The 16,752-nt window shown below is 50.4% G+C and overlaps 1 protein-coding gene across 4 annotated transcripts in view; it reads left to right on the forward strand.

The window, feature by feature from the left end:
• DLG4 (discs large MAGUK scaffold protein 4) overlaps positions 1-16,752 on the forward strand; it is a 121,345-nt gene that overhangs the window by 63,778 nt on the left and 40,815 nt on the right. For 2 of the 4 annotated variants that reach the window (XM_063138634.1, XM_063138638.1), the window contains exon 2: positions 9,732-9,896. The exons of 1 other annotated variant lie outside the window; for it this stretch is intronic. In XM_063138634.1, the coding sequence (XP_062994704.1) occupies positions 9,732-9,896 (165 nt within the window). The remainder of the gene's footprint in view (positions 1-9,731; positions 9,897-16,752) is intronic. One more of the 4 variants, XM_063138635.1, reaches the window with a different exon arrangement.

Raw genomic sequence — 16,752 nt, forward strand, 5'->3', positions numbered from 1 at the left:
TGCGTCTCCAACATTCATGGAGTCCTTTGCATTGATACCAAGGGCATATCTGGCAATATTACCTCTGATATGGCTTTCTCACACTTCCCTCCAACCCACAAAGGAAAAACACCCCTACTGTGTTCAACTAAATAGACAGACACAGCAGTCAATTGCATTGTGTGCGTATAAAACAGGAGTGTTTTGTTGGCCTCTGGAATATCTTAAGGTTAGATTTTTAGGTGTTTTTAAGTTGGATTTTTATTGTTGCATTTTCAATTCCTTGATCGTAGTAGTAGGATTTTATTGTTGATTTACTGGTCGTAGTTTTGTTAATATCGTAAGACACTCTTCTGCTCCATTTGGGGAAAAGTCAGGATCTAAGAATTTTAAATAAATAAAAAATAAAACTCAACCGCTCTGTCCCCCCACTCCCCTGGGAGTATCTCAGTTTTGACCTGCTGCATGAAAAAATGCATTTTTGTGACGTTGCGGGATTAACTGACTCGTGTTCCTTAAAAAATGAACTTACTCCTACTGGAGAATAATGTGGATGTTTAAAAGCAAGCAAGCTGGAATTTTGATTCCGGCAATAAAGCAGCAAGCTGGAATTTTGAGTCCTGAAATAAAGCAGCAAGCTGGAATTTTGAGTCCTGAAACAACTTCCAAGCAGGGAGGGAGATACTGCTACATTTGTGCACCTCATTGGAAATCTCAGTGGGTTGGAGAAGATACACAATTTTCCTTGTCGTTTGACTGGGCGATACAGCCTTGCCTAATAGTTACATGCTTACCATCATATGATATTCCTTGAGGGTGGGGTGGGGGATGCAGAAAAGAGAGACCGACGGGGCTGGATAAAGGAAAAGCGAAGGCGTTCGGGTTTATTGTTTGTATAGAAAACAGATTACTAAGGGCACAATCTTATGCATGATAGGATTGCACCCTAAATGTTCAGAGGAGGGCAACCAGGATGATCAGGGGTCTGGAAACAAAGCCCTATGAAGAGGGACTGAAAGAACTGGGCATGTTTAGCCTGGAGAAGAGAAGATTGAGGGGAGACATGAGAGCACTCTTCAAATACTTAAAAGGTTGCCACACAGAGGAGGGCCAGGATCTCTTCTCGATCCTCCCAGAGTGCAGGACACGGAATAACGGGCTCAAGTTAAAGGAGGCCAGATTCCATCTGGACATCAGGAAAAACTTCCTGACTGTTAGAGCAGTACGACAATGGAATCAGTTCCCTAGGGAGGTGGTGGGCTCTCCCACACTGGAGGCCTTCAAGAGGCAGCTGGACAGCCCTCTGTCAGGGATGCTTTAGGGTGGATTCCTGCATTGAGCAGGGGGTTGGACTCGATGGTCTTGTAGGCCTCTTCCAACTCTGCTATTCTATGATTCTATAAATTGTGTTAGAAGAAGGCATAGCTGTCTGGAGAATACTGAGAGTTGTAGAACTCCCCCCCCCTAAACATGCATAGGATTGCACCCTTAGCGGAGGACATGATAGAATTTGAAAAAAGGATGCAGCCGTATGTTGAGTCAGGCCCATGGCTAGGCTGGCTGGGAATTTGGGGAATTTAGGATATGGGAATTCTTAACAACAACAACAACTTGGAATAGCAGGAATTGAATCTGGGACCGTCTACCTGCCAGGGCTCTACTGCTAAACAATGACCTCTCTCTCTCCTTCCATCCCAGAGTTTTATAAAATGACAAGTGGCATGGAGAAAACAGAGGGGGCCTTTTTCTCCCTTTCCCATGAGACTAGAACTCAGGACCATCCAATGCACTTAACCGACAGGCGATTGAGGGGATAGAAAAGGGCGGGCTTCTTCGCACGGTGCAGAATTTATGTATGGAATTTGCTGCCCTGATGTGCGGCACTGGCCTCTCACTCAGGTGGCTTTGAAACTGGGGGAAAGAAATTTCTGAAGGAGGAAGCTTGATCAGTGGCTATAAGCCATTGTAGATACATGGAACACCCATGTTCAGAGGCAGTGTAGCTCTGAATACCAGTTACTGGAGGGAGGGGGGCAATTGCAGCAGGGAGGAGTCTCTATGCCCTGCTCTCTGGGGTCATCTGTTTGGACACTATGTGAATGCTGGACTAACTTGTCTGGTCCAACAGGACTGGATCCTGTGTTCTGTTCTACCTCTATCACAGTGAGGGCTTAGCATCATTGGGTGCTGGTGTGGCCTGGGTTGCAGTGTTCCACTTTGGAGCAGGTCTTTACCAGGTTTTGGGGTAGGTCAGGTTTCCCAGAGAGGCAGGAACAAGACTAGAACAGCACCACAGGTAGCTTTAAGTGGGACTGGAAGCCCGGAAGGCCTCTCTGTAGATTGCTCCAACAAGCAGCAGACTGTAACTGAGTCTTAAGTAGGGGTTTGCCTGCATTTAGGCTGGTTAGCCCCACTTCCACACTGAGTACGATCTTTTCTCTTGAAGGTCCCTGGTCTATTTTATTAGGCTGTGATGGTACAAGGGTGGCTGTGGCATGCTGATGTTTTCATGGCTGGAGGTCGATGATGGAAATGTGACCTCCTCTGGTCTTGGGGGTAGGCAGGACAGAGTTTCCCTAGAAAACTGGGCCCTGAGGAGATGAAAGCCTTGTGATGCCTTTCTGTAACTGAGTCCTCTCCCTGAACTGAATGTCCCCCCACCCTCCTGGTCCAGGAGACCCTGCTATCCCTGTCATCTGTATTCATCCGAAGTGCGGGAGTTCTGTAGAGATGAATGGTTGCCTCCTGAACCAGCAAGGGTTATCTAACAGCTTCCAGCCAATAAAGAGAGCAGGCTGGGAACTGAGAGAGACCTGGAAGACCCTGCAAGATGGCTGAGGAAGTGGGCAGAGTCCTCTGGTTTGCCTGCCAGCAGTTGAGGGTTCCAACATGACTCTGTGGTCTGTGCTTCTAGCCCCATCCATTCCTAGTCCATTTTGATGCCCTGAAATATTTTTATTTAAGCCCTTGGCGTTTGAAAAGCTGCTCAAATCCTCTCTCTCTCTCTCTCTCTCTTCCTCCTCAGTTGGGAATTGTTTCACGGAGACTTTGTTCCTCTACTCAACATACCCATCTCATCTCAAAAACAAAGCTAATTAGTCCCCTCTGCTCAGTTTTTTTGGTTGTGTTTCTTTGTTAATCAACATGATAACGACTGAACTCCAGTGAGGATGATCTATTCCTGTTACAGGCAAAATGTTTGGCTTCCTGTGAAACTTCTGTTTGAAAGAGAAAATTGTGACTTTGAAGGGGGTCAGGAAGGAAGAACCTTATAACGTCTTATTGGTGTGTTTTTTAATCCTTCCCTTTATCTACTATTAGTGTTGGCTTTAACCACGGTGAATAAGGCTTTTTGCTTTATTCAACATGGTTAAAGCCATGGTTTACGGTGTCTTCTGAACACAGCCCGGCTTTCTGGCTTAACCACCGTGGTTAAAGCCATGGTTTAAGGTGTCTTCTGAACACAGCCCGGCTTTCTGGCTTAACCACCGTGGTTAAAGCCATGGTTTAAGGTGTCTTCTGAACACAGCCCGGCTTTCTGGCTTAACCACCGTGGTTAAAGCCATGGTTTAAGGAGTCTTCTGAACATAGTCCGGCTTTCTGGCTTAACCACCCTGGTTAAAGCCATGGTTTAAGGTGTCTTCTGAACACAGCCTGGCTTTCTGGCTTAACCACTGTAGTTAAAACTATGGTTTAAGGTGTCTTCTGAACACAGCCCGGCTTTCTGGCTTAACCACTATGATTAAAGCCATGGTTTAAGGTGTCTTCTGAACACAGACCAGCTTTCTGGCTTAACCATTATGGTTAAAACCATGGTTTAAGGTGTCTTCTGAATGGGGCCACTAAGTGCCATACAGAATATAACCCCAGAGAAATTCTGCCTAACCAATCCAGAGTACGGTTTACCTAGAAGCTTCAGAAAGGTGTAAGCTTTTGAGTTTCACAGAGCTCTTCAGTCTTGCCCTGGGAGTTTGAGATGTCCTTAGTCAGTTGTCGCAGTGAATCAAGACACCTTCCTCTAAAACAAGGGCTTCCAGTGCAAGGAAATAGCGTTTTGGGGGCACTTGACTGATTTTTCCTCCTTTTCCCAGGCTAGTTTGGATTGAAGATGGGAGCGGGGGCGGGGGGAGGGGGCGGTTGCAGCAATCCATTGGCCAGGGCCCAGGAAGCAGATTTAGCTTTCCTGGGATCCCAGTCCAGCCGTCCGATGGCCACGCTCCCTTCCCCCACCCCAATTTCCCCCACCACCAATTGTGAGGTGGTTTCTCCAAAGTTGTGCAACTTTTCCACATTTTAAAAGTAATTAAACCCAGTCCCAAGGCTTTGTCCGCTACTGGCAGTAAGAGCTTTAAGCTCAAACAGGCTGGAATTTTTTTGGAATTTTGGCCCGGCCCCTTTTGGCACTGGCTCCGCCCACCACTGGACTACCCCCCCCCCCCCCTCTGCAAAAGCTTCTCCTAAATCAGCCTTCCTCAACCTGGGGCGCTCCAAATGTGTTAGACTACAACTCCCAGAATGCTGGCTGGGGCATTCTGGGAGATGCAGTCCAACACATCTGGAGCGCCCCAGGTTGAGGAAGGCTGTCCTAAATGGAACCCGGCCCTGGGGCCATAAGAGGTCCAAGACCCCCTGCTTTATTGATTGAACCCGGTATATCTAACATCTCTTCGGAACTGTCAGTCGTGACCGCGTCCATTCATCCACGATCATGCATTGATAGTGTGGTGTAGTGGCTAGAGTGTTGGGCTGGGAGTCGGGAGATCCGGGTTCTAGTCCTCACTCAGCCATGGGAACTCACTGGGTGACTTTGGGCCAGTCACAGACTCTCAGCTCAGCCCACCTCACAGGGTTGTTGTTGTGACGATGAAATGAGGATTACGTATGCCGCCTTGGTTTCCTTGGAGAGGAAAAGGGTGGGATATAAATGCAATAATCAATAAAAATAAACACCCACCAGCTGTAAGAGACCCAGTTATGCACCCCTTGTGGCATCACCAGCTCCATACTTTCCTGCAGAAGCAGTTTGCACACGCAGTGGGGTCCTGTCGAAGAATTCGATACATGTATGCATGTATTATTGCATTTCTATCCCGCCTTTTTTCCCTGCAAGGAACCCAAGGCGGCATACATAATCCTCATTTCATCGTCACAACAACAACCCTGTGAGGTAGGCTGGGCTGAGAGCCTGTGACTGGCCCAAAGTCACCCAGTGGGTTTTCCATGGCCGAGTGGGGACTAGAACCCGGGTCTCCCAATTCCCAGTCCGACACTTTAACCCCTACACCACACTGCCTCTCACAGGTCGGCGCCGCACGTGTGTGAGAATCGGCGTCGAAGTTTTCTGCGGATTCGGTCCTTCCCCTACACTCCCACCCCCACCCCCACCCCGTTTCCCCACTGATCCAGGTTTCCCGGCAAATGTGCGTTTTAAAACTCCCAGTCGGACTGTGTTCTTCAAGGCTTCGGTGGCTCCTTTCCTCTGGAGGATTGAGCCGAGAGACATCAGCCTTAATTATTTTCTTCCCCTTTTGAGCAACTTGGAGAGAGAGAGAGAGAGAGAGAGAGAGAGAGAATGAAGAATGGGGCTGCAGAGAGAGAGAGAGAGAGAGAGAGAGAGAAGCAATTTCCCCAAACACCCTCCCACAATCGTCTATCGTGCAAGAATTTCTTCTTTGCCACTGGTGGCATCCAAAAGGAAATTAGCGTGGTGATTTGCTCTTTCAGTTTGGAAAATACCGTTTGCCAGCATCGGATGACGTGGGCCAAGGGAGCCATTTGTGGCTACCGGGAACAGCCTCATGAATGCTTCCGTTAGGGCAGGGATGCGGAACGTCTGTCTCTTGGGCCTGATCCGGCCTGCAGGGGCCCCTTGGATTCCTTCCGGGGGGGGGAGGGTTTGGCTTCCAAGCCCCACCCCTTGGAAAAATCCCCGCTCTGAGAAAGGCAAATGGGCAGAGGGGTGGGGGACTCTGGTGGCAGCCACTAGCTTCCACTGGGTGGAGGGAAATGACGTCAGTGGCCCTGGCCACGGCCATTGATGTCATCCACCCATGATGGACCTGTTGAGAGGGGCAGTTTGAAAACAACCCCCCCCCCCCCGTTCATGTTCTGTGCTTCTGCTTTAGGGTTAGGGTTAAGTACAGGGTCTGATCCCCCCAGAAGCCACCCTCCCATGAGGCAAGGTAAGGTGAGTGTCCCAGGCATCGGGAAAGGAGGCCGAGTAAGAGACAGATCTGACCCATTCGGGCACAATCCGCTGCAAAATTATCCTGTGCAAAGCACTGAGCAGGCCTACAGCAGTTGCACAAGAATCTGATAAGGGAGAATGGTAGCACTTCCTCAGTGAAGGGGGAAGCATTTTGCACATGCTTCGAGGTACTCTTCTTTACCTGACACTTGCAGTTCTTCCAGGAGTTGAGGAAAAACCTAGGGATTAAGCCCCATGGAATACCGCATCAAACTAAGCCACACGTCCCAGACACAGCACAGCAGAGAAGACAGGCAAGCAGTGGAGCAGGTGATGTGTCCATGTGCAAAAGTAGGCAGCTGTAATTGCACCACAAGGAAGCCTCATATATTTCAGTGTGGCTGTGAACTGTGGCATGTAAAAGTCTGTCTGCAAGTGAGAGAGAGGAGTGGGTGGGTGGAGAACTATCGTGTCCACAGCAACCTTCCCTAATAGAGTACCCTCTATTGGACTACAACTCCCAGAATCCTTCAACCAGCAGAGTTGGATGACACCAGGTTGGGGAAGGCTCCGTTTGGCCCATCTAGCTTGGCTCAGGGTTCTCAGGGGAGCCAATCTGAAGCGGTAGCACTTTCAGGACCCTGGACAGATCTATACTGGCTAGAACTCACTCCAGAAGAGCTGTTGTCTCAGTAACATGCAGAGGCCTTCTGAAGGCTGGCAAGTCTGAATCCACAGTTAACGCCATCTGCTCTGAGGAGCTGTCTGCTTCTTAAAAGGCCATTTTCTGATTCTGCAGCTGCTGGCTGCTATGGTATGGGCATGAGAGGGCTTCATCTGAGTCTGAGGATCCTAGTAAAGCCACATTCTCCAGCCCAGAAGATCCCGGAGTAGCAGATGAGGGATTACTGGATGAAATCTCCTCCCACTCTGAGCCCTCCTTTGAGCCAGACAATAGGAGGAGTCAAGGCCAGAGAACACCACCGCATTATATAAAAATCTCAAACCTGGGCAGCCAGTGGTCCGTTTTAAAAAGCAAGCCGCTATGGTTTTATTCTAACGTAAAGAAGGAGACAATGTCAGTAAGACACCTGCTGACCTCTTTAATGCAAGTTAATTTGCGTAGCCCAATGCCGTGACGTTGAGAGAAAAATCTCTCTCTCTCTCTCTCTCTCTCTCTCTCTCTCTCTCTCTCTCTCTCTCTCTCTCTCTCTCCCCCCCCCCCCCCGCACTAGAGTTTGGCTTAGGAAAAGGCTGCCCTCGGAGAAAATGGGGGGATTTACCCAAGACACCCACAGTTGCTTTCCTATGCTGTAATTAGGCTTGGAATGGGGGGCTTTTTTCAGACCTAACCACTATGCGTGGATGCCAAAATGCATAAATAAATAAATGCAATAAATAAATAAATAAATTGGCAGGCCCAGAGGCTGCATCTGACCATGGGCTGCTGATTCACCACCCCTACTGTAAAAACATGGCACTGTACAGAGTTTCATGAGCATAGAATCATAGAATAGCAGAGTTGGAAGGGGCCCACAAGGCCATCGAGTCCAACCCCCTGCTCAATGCAGGAATCCACCCTACAGCATCCCTGACAGGTGGTTGTCCAGCTGCCTCTTGAAGGCCTCTAGTGTGGGAGAGCCCACAACCTCACCAGGCAACTGATTTCATTGTCGTACTGCTCTAACAGTCTGGACGTTTTTCCTGATGTCCAGCTGGAATCTGGCTTCCTTTAACTTGAGCCTGTTATTCCCTGAACGCAAGGGGCTTGCAGTCTAAATTGATTGATTTGGAGTAAAAAAACAAAACAAAAATACCACCCCCTGCCCCTGAGTGTAGTTTGTGAATGGGACCCCTGAAGAGAGAAACCCAGCAAAGGGTAAAAGGCAGAGTCTGGGAGTTTGGCATTGGCAGCCTTTGCTCTAACCTCGGTGACTTCCTTCCTGGGTTGCAACACTCCTAAGGTGTAGGCCGCCTGGGTTTAATTTTACAAACAGGAAGAGGTAGTGAGTCTCCTGCAGCCTGACAAAACCCTTCGGCGTTGATCTCAGGCTGCATGGAAATAACTAGTTGTTTTCCACTGAGGGGCAGCCACTCTGCACGAGCTCAGAGGTATTTATAGCTTCCAAAGCTTCAAGGACCGAGACCTGACATTCCAAGCATGCTCTGGGGCTAAAACCAGACCCGGTTTCATCCCATTTAAAAGGGAGAGAATTGGATGCGTGGGTGGGGCGGCTTAGAGGGTGGGGAGGCGATTCGGGCACCTTGCCGGGTGGCATCCTGACTTCGGAATTGATTTGCCGGGAGCCAACCTTGCATTCTTCTAGACGGCAGCTTGAAACGTTTTTATTTGCCAAGGTGTTTTAATTTCTTGATGTGGTTTGCACTTGATGGCTGAGTGGGTGTTTATCCTTCGCAGTTTTATAGATGGATGTCTTGATCGTGTTTTGTTGTAGAAATTTTTAAACAAATATATAAATAAACTCTAGTTTCCCAGTGCTGATTGTGTGTGTGTGAGAGGGGGGGTCCTCCAGGCAACAACAGGGGTGGGGTTCATGTAGGGACAGGACCTGTACAGCAGGGGGCGCTCTGGCAAAAGTATGGTTTGGGGGTTCAGGAACTAACTGCGGTAGAAAGAGACTTGGCACAAGCAAAGCAGGGAAGAAATTAGTTCCAGCTAGGAAGCAACCAGGATCAGGACCAGAGCAGGATTGGGCCCAGGGTCCTGGATCAGGGTTTGGGAGCAGCGGGGTTGGTGGTAAGGGAACGTCAAGGAAACAGCTATGGCTTGGAAATAATTCAGTGGAAGATCCAGTGAAGAAAATGCCTACTTCAAGCTTCCTAGATGCCCAGATTAGAATTTCTTAGGCGCCTCGACAGTTTGGGGACCCTTTCAGTCCCACATTCATGAGCAGGAGGGACGATGGCTCCACGGCAAAGGTCTGAAATGAGGCAGGGGGGTATGAACAGCGTTGCCTTGCTTTCGCCTCCCCCCATCAGACCTCCTGTGCTTTGACCTGCAAAGTAGGTAGAAATGCAACAGGTAAAGCACCCACTGCCGCACCCCAAGGGAATCAGTACCGATTGGGTGTTGGCCTCTCGTGCAGCTGCTTAAAGGGGAGGGGCCGTGGCTCCGTGGTGGAGTCCTTGCCTTGTGGGAAGAAGCGCCCAGGTTCTCAGCATCTCCAGGTAGGGCTGCGAAAAATTCCTGCCTTTAACCCTGGAGGTCTGTTGCTGCCTTTCTGTGTCGGCAACGCTGGGCCAGATGGACCCAGGCTCTGACCTACAGCAGAAGGCAGCTTCTGGCTTCCCGGTGTCCCTAAAGGTGCCAGGTGAAAAACGGTTCCCCGGCCTGCCAGCAGCGGCTCCCTTTTGCCGAGGCTTCTGGGAGGGAAGTTCAGGGCAGAGCAGGCCAACGGGTCTTGGCCACACCCCGCTCTGGCTTCCGGAGATTCCGCTTGGGGACGGCTCCCGAAACGGGGCTGTCGGCCGCCCCAGGAGTGTTCCGTGGGAGTCGGCGGGGCGGGCGTGCCGTGGCGCTGACGCTGTGCCTCTTCCCTTTCAGAAATATCGTTACCAAGATGAAGACAGTCCCCCGCTGGAGCACAGCCCCGCCCACCTCCCCAACCAGGTAAAGGCCCCTGAGCTGGTCCACGTGGCGGAGAAGAACCTATCCCAGATCGAGAGCGTCCACGGCTACGTGTCTCACTCCCACATCTCCCCCATGAAGGTAGGAAGGGGAGGCGCGGGTGCCCCGGCCAGGAGAGGGGACACCACCCTGCCGCCGCTGCCATGGGTGCACCTGGCCCCGCCCACCCCTGCCACACCCACCTCCTCTGCCACACCCGCACCCACCCACAGCCCATGGGCATCACAGCCCACATGGTGGCACGTGTGTCTCCGACGTTTGTGTGTTGGTGCGTGCAAGGTGCCGTTTGTGCTGCCTGTGGTAGCGAGGGGGCCGGCCAGCCGCAGTGTCCGGAGTGGCAGAACATCCCTTCGGGGGGGTGCCACGTTGTTGCCGCCACTGTATGTGGGACCTTCGTTTGTACACGCCAGGCTATGTGTGCACATGCATGTTTCACGACTAGCAGTTCTAACGGTGACTCAGCACAGCCTTGTTATGGCTGCAAACACAGCTGTGTGCTGCTCTGTGTGTGTATGTGCACACCTCCTTCCTCCCAAGTGTGTGCGTGTGTGTACGTGTGCATGGCTTTACATATTATGTAGTGGCACACCAGGAGTTCTTGGGGGAACGCAGGCCATTCCAGCTCCTCACCAAATCAACCTATTTTCATTGTCGTGTACGTTGCTTCCAAAAAATGGCTACACACGCAAACGTTTTACAGGTAAACCTTAAGAACATAAAGCTATTCTGGAACACCAGGGGCGTACCTCTGCCCGTAAAATGTTGCCAGAGTATGTTTCGCTACCTGTGCAAGAGAAACATTATGTGCAATGTGTCCATCGGTAGTACTAGAAACTGTGTGTGTGTGTGTGAGAGAGAGAGAGAGAGAGACAGAGAGAGAGAGAGAGACAGAGACCTTGTGATATTTCACAACCGTCAGTCCCTTTTGATATTTAGTGTGCAGGACACGTATTTGGCATCCACGTGAATTTTCAGCACGCTGCAGTGCGCATATGTACCTGTGAGTGCAATGATTTCGAATACATGGGTGCTTTGGTGTTTTATGTTAGTTCCTATGTGTTGTAGTGGTCCCCTGGCATGTTCCTTAGAATCACAGAGTTGGAAGGGGACCTCTGAGATCATGTAGCCCAATTGCTCAATGCAGGCAGCGGCCACAACATCCCTGACAGATGGCCGCCCACCGCGAAGGAGAACCCGCCACCTCCCAGGGGCGCAGCCTGTTCCCACTGCTGAACAGCAATCATGGTTAGAAGGTTCCTCCTAGCGTTTAGCCGAAATCCGCTTCCTTGCTACTTCTACCCGTTGGTTCTAGTCCTGCCCTCGGGCGCAACCCAGAACGCATCTGCGCCATCTTCTGCCTTTCTGATAGTTAAAGGCTGCTCTCGTGCTCCCCTGGGTCTTCTCTTCTCCAGAGGTGAACATACCCAGCTCATGCAACCATTCCCGGGTTTCCAGACCCCTCACCATCCTGGCTGCTCATCTCTGGGTAGGCTCCAATTTGTGCACATCCTTCTTAAAATGTGGTGGGCAGAACTTGATGCAAGACTCCAAACGTGTCCTCATTAACACAGAAGAGGGCAGAACGATGACTTCCCATTGATCTGGACACAAATGCAGCTTAAGATTGCATTAGCCGTTTTAGCAGCCGCCTTGCAACTGCTGGCTTGTGATTAACTAAGACACCTCGGTCCTTTTCACACGTACTGCTGCCATGCCAGGTCTTCCCCCTCCTGTATCACTTATTTAGCTTTTTTGTACTTAAATGCAAGAGTTTACATTGCTCTCTCTTGAATCTCATCTTGTTAGACATGACCCAGCGTTCCAGATTTGTTTGAATCTTGAACCTGCCTTTTATGGTGTGGGCTATCGCTGCTAGCTTTGTGTCAACTGCAAATCCGATAAACAACCCCTCTACGTGCTCATCTAAGTCATTTTTTAAACTGTTGAACAGCACAGGGGCCTAGGACCGAGCCCTGCACCCGCCACTTGAGACTTCACTCCAGAAGGATGCCAAGCCATTAATTAGCCAAGCCATTAATTAGTGCAATCGTGCAAGCAGCTGAGGAGTGACCTAATTCTAGTATTGTCCAATCCACATTTTACCATCTTGCCAACAAGGTTCTCATGGGAAACCATGTCAAATGCTCTACTGAAATCAAGATATACTATGTTCACAGCGTTCCTATGATCTACTAACTTAGTAACTCTATCAAAAAGGAGATAGGGCTGGTCTGGCATGAATTATTTCTGGCAAGCCCATTTTTACTCCTATTGATCAATGCATTATTTTCTAGATGCTCAAAAGCCGACTGCTTAATCACCTGATTGAGAATTTTGCCTGGTATTGATGGTAGTTTCCTGGATCTACTTTTCCCCCCTTCTTGAGGATGGAGTCAACGTTTGCTCATCTCCAGTCTTCTGGTGCTCACCTATTCTCCAGGAGTCCTCAGAGATTGCTGTGTAGGGTTAGGCCGCAAACGTTACCTGGAGTTCTTATCCTGAAATGAAAAGAATTTGCCTCCATACAGGAGAGTCTGTCTAAGACCCGTTTAACGGCCCACGTTGGGGAAGGCGAGGCTGTGGCTTAGCAGTGTTGTTGTTTTACATCGCTTGAATTCCATCTCACCACCACCACCACCACCACCACTGCACACACCAATGTTTGTGATTTCATATTTGCGGATACCGAAATCTGGGAAGAGGGCACATTCCAGATCGCTGCCGGGAAAACGAACGAGGCAAACCGAGGACTGGATAAATACTTCTGCTTCTTTTCCTAAAAGGTCCAGCCTCTTTCAGATCTGATGGAGACGCAGGACGCTGCCCCCAAAGCTAAATTCTGTGTTTCTCGTCAGCCCAAACGGTCAAACGTTCCCCGCGCTCAAGCCGCGCACCACTGTGTGTCTACCTGTTGTGGCTCTGTCCCCTTTGTATGTGCTTTGTGTCTGCGCATGGTTACGTATGGCTTTGTGCATTCAGCACCCGCACCTCTTTGACACCCACCCTCACACCAGCTCTCCAGATCCCCACAACACGTATGGCCTCCGCTCCACCCTACGCAGAGGTATTTATCATTGTGAGAGGCGGGGGGACGGCTCGGGGCAGGGGGGGGGGGGCGGAATTGTAGTTTGGACTGCATCTTTTTGTGGGGTGTAGGGGAGTAACCGTTTCCGATCAGGGATTGGGAAATGGACCAGTAAACTAACCTGTATTAATCCCTCTGATTTGGGGCCTGGGGAGGGGCTAAAGCATTATCCCCCACTCCAGCTACTCTACTCCCTATAAATGTGTTGGTGGATTCAGATACTAAAAAGAACAATTCTCCTGTCCAGGGTTTCCCCAACCTAGTGACCTCCAGGTGTTTGGACTACAACTCCCATCAGCCCCCAGCCAGCATGGCCAGTGTCAAGAGATGGCAGTAGTTGTGGTCTTAAACACCGGGTTGGGGAAGGCGTGTGGCTTTCCTGTGCAGAAAAAAATTGTGGAACTGGGGGTCTGCTGCACATGCTCCTGCTATCTCAGGTGGGAGGTGGAGGGTGGGTTTGAGAAAGAAGGTCTTCTCGGTGGTGGCAGTCTAGCTGCAAGAAGTTCTCCCCGGAGAGGTACGCCTGGCACCTACCTTCTTCTCCTATCGGCACCAGGCAAAGACCTTTTTCTTCTTCCCAACTTTATAGGTACAATTGTGACCCTGCTGACGGTTTTTTAGAATTTTGTGGCTTTTTACTTGTTCATACTGATCCAGACTGGAGGCAGTTGACTGGAGGCAATGCTCAATCCTGCATTGAGCAGGGGGTTGGACTCCATGGCCTTGTAGGCCCCTTCCAGCTCTGCTATTCTGTGATTCTATGATTCAAAGGATAGATGGGCTGCATTTGGACAACACGATAGTCAATGGTGGTTTAAGTAGTCAACCTTGGTTAAATAGTCAACGGTTGGTTATTGTGTTGCCTGTCAGGCAAAAAACACCCCATGGTTGACTATTTCCTCCAAATAACCAACGGAAGGTAACCAACGCTCTGCAGAGTTGACTATTCGCACAACCGTTGGTTAGCGTGTTGTCTGTCAGGATCGGTGGACTATTTTGTAGGGTTGAGTTAAAACTCTCGTCTGGCTACAGAGTTCCCGGGCAAGAGTGGCCAAAACTGCACCGGCTACTCTGCTAACCGCTGGCACAACGCGCAGAGGCTGCTGGGATACCGGCAGGAGGACTGAGGGAGGAGCCATATAGAATGCAGACTCGTCAAGACAGTGGGTTTTGTGTGTCTTCCGGTGCGTGAGGCAGACTTCCGCAATAGCACCATATGAGTGGAGGCCGGTGCATTGTGTGTGTACTTCTACAAGCTTTGGTGCATTGGCTGATTTAGTGTCTGGACGAGCGTGGAATTTGGTGAACGGCCGCCTTCCCACCGCGAGGAGGGGCAGATGGAGCGGGCTGTTTTTCCTCTCTCTAACAAACGGTCCTTTTCCTGTGAATGATGGGGTGAATTAGGACACCTTGACAGCTCTCAACCACATGGATCTTCCGGAATCACCGTCCTTCCCCCCATCTTTTTGGGCTAGATGGAATCGCCTGGCTTTTGTCGGCTAGCTTTTGATTTTAAAATACTTGCGTTCTTGTTTTGCTTTGCAAAACGGTGATGGTGATGATGATGATGATGATGATAATGATATCTACTGGAAACAGTAGGTTGGATTCAAATTTAGGCATCATTGGGGTTATAATTAGGGAGGGGCCATGGCTCAGTGGTGGCAAGCCTACTTTTCAAGTGGAAGGTCCATGTCAACAGTTCTGGCCTAGCTGGACCAAGTTCATGGTTCCTCTCTATTCGGCCCTGGTTAGGCCTCATCTAGAGTATTGTGTCCAGTTCTGGGCTCCACAATTCGAGAAGGACGCAGACAAGCTGAAGCGTGTACAGAGGAGGGCAACCAGGATGATCAGGGGTCTGGAAACAAAGCCCTATGAAGAGAGACTGAAAGAACTGGGCCTGTTGAGCCTGGAGAAGAGAAGATTGAGGGGAGACATGAGAGCACTCTTCAAATACTTGAAAGGTTGTCACACAGAGGAGGGCCAGGATCTCTTCTCGATCCTCCCAGAGTGCAGGACATGGAATAACGGGCTCAAGTTAAAGGAAGCCAGATTCCAGCTGGACATCAGGAAAAACTTCCTGACTGTTAGAGCAGTATGACAATGGAACCAGTTCCCTAGGGAGGTTGTGGGCTCTCCACACTAGAGGCCTTCAAGAGGCAGCTGGACAACCATTTGTCAGGGATGCTTTAGGGTGGATTCCTGCCTTGAGCAGGGGGTTGGACTCGATGGCCTTGTAGGCCCCTTCCAACTCTGCAATTCTATGATTCTGTGATCTGACTCAGGGTAACGCAGCTTCCCGTGTTCCTAGGACAGACCATCAAAATCAAAACAACTATCTTCTATTACCCGTCTGTAGCTATCCAAGCTAGACAGAACCTCCATGTCTCAAGGCAGTGTACCTCTGGATACGATGGGCTGGGTAGCAGGGCACACATGGCAGCTGTCTGTTCCACACCAGTTTGTCGGTTTCCTCAAGCGTCTGAACGGAAGCTGCCCGCCAGACGTGATGGACTTTGCCTGATCCGGCTGGGCTCCTCGGATGTTTGCACAACCCAATTTAGGCTGGTGTGGAACATCCTCTTTCCACCCTTCGAGAGGCATTGGACTGCAACTCCCATCAACTCGCATCCTGATGGGAGTTGCAATCCAAAACCACGCCAGGAAGGCTGATGTGGGCGTGCCTGCGCATGGTAGAACTCTTCCCTCCCTGCTTTTAGTGATAGAATACCCAGATGTATTTGTTTCTGCTCGACAGAAGAGTTTGGTGGAACTGGCCAAGAAGCTAAAAATGCCATCTCTCCTGCAGTAAAAGAAACCAATGTTTGACATCCAATGAAAATTATGAACCCTTCTGGGTTCTCTCCCCTGCTAAATCCGCAACAGAGAAATCCAGACCTCTTCCTCGCGTTACTAAAACTCTTCTGGAGATGATGGAGCTTTGTAGCTCAGAACAGGGGGCCGCGGGGAGCCAAGACCCCATGGGGCGAGGGCAAGGGGATATTGGGCCACCGTTTCTTGTGGTAAGTTGGGAGAGGCGTGTTCAGAGGAGGGCAACCCGGATGATTCCAGACCCCTGTCTGGAAGCAAAGCCCTATGAAGAGAGACTGAAAGAACTGGGCATGTTGAGCCTGGAGAAGAGAAGATGGAGGGGAGACATGAGAGCACTCTTCAAAGACTTAAAAGGTTGTCCCACAGAGGAGGGCCAGGATCTCTTCTCGATCCTCCCAGAGTGCAGGACACAGAATAACGGGCTTAAGTTAAAGGAAGCCGGATTCCGGCTGGACATCAGAAAAACTTCCTGACTGTTAGAGCAGTACGACAATGGAATCAGTTGCCTGGTGAAGTTGTGGGCTCTCCCACACTCGAGGCCTTCAAGAGGCAGCTGGACAAGCATCTGTCAGGGATGCTTTAGGGTGGATTCTGGATGGCCTTGTAGGCCCCTTCCAACTCTGTTATTCTATGATTCTATGATACTAGGATATGCCAGACCCAAGAACATTGAGTACTTAGTGAGGAAGAGATACCTGTCAGTGGCATGTGTCCGACACCTGAGCTGGGACGGGCATGTGGTGGGTGTGGATCTGTCTGTAATCCCATCAGCGAGGTGACCTCACACGCCTGTCCTAGCAGGAGCCGCCTGCGTCCAATCCAATTAACCTGAGCGCTGGACCAAGGGTTCTTAGAGGGCGCGAGGGTGAGACGGGAGGGAGAACCACCGATGCGGGGAGCGTGCCGTGTCCCCCCCACCGCACTCGCGGCTTTCACGCCGACCCACCCGGCTCGCTGCTTTCCCAGCAGAGTTACAGTACGTCGGCGAGATTCGGTGAGAGCCTGCTGTGCTTTTGTGGC

Source organism: Elgaria multicarinata, chromosome 11, assembly GCF_023053635.1.
Source record: "Elgaria multicarinata webbii isolate HBS135686 ecotype San Diego chromosome 11, rElgMul1.1.pri, whole genome shotgun sequence".
Taxonomy (NCBI): Eukaryota; Metazoa; Chordata; class Lepidosauria; order Squamata; family Anguidae; genus Elgaria; species Elgaria multicarinata.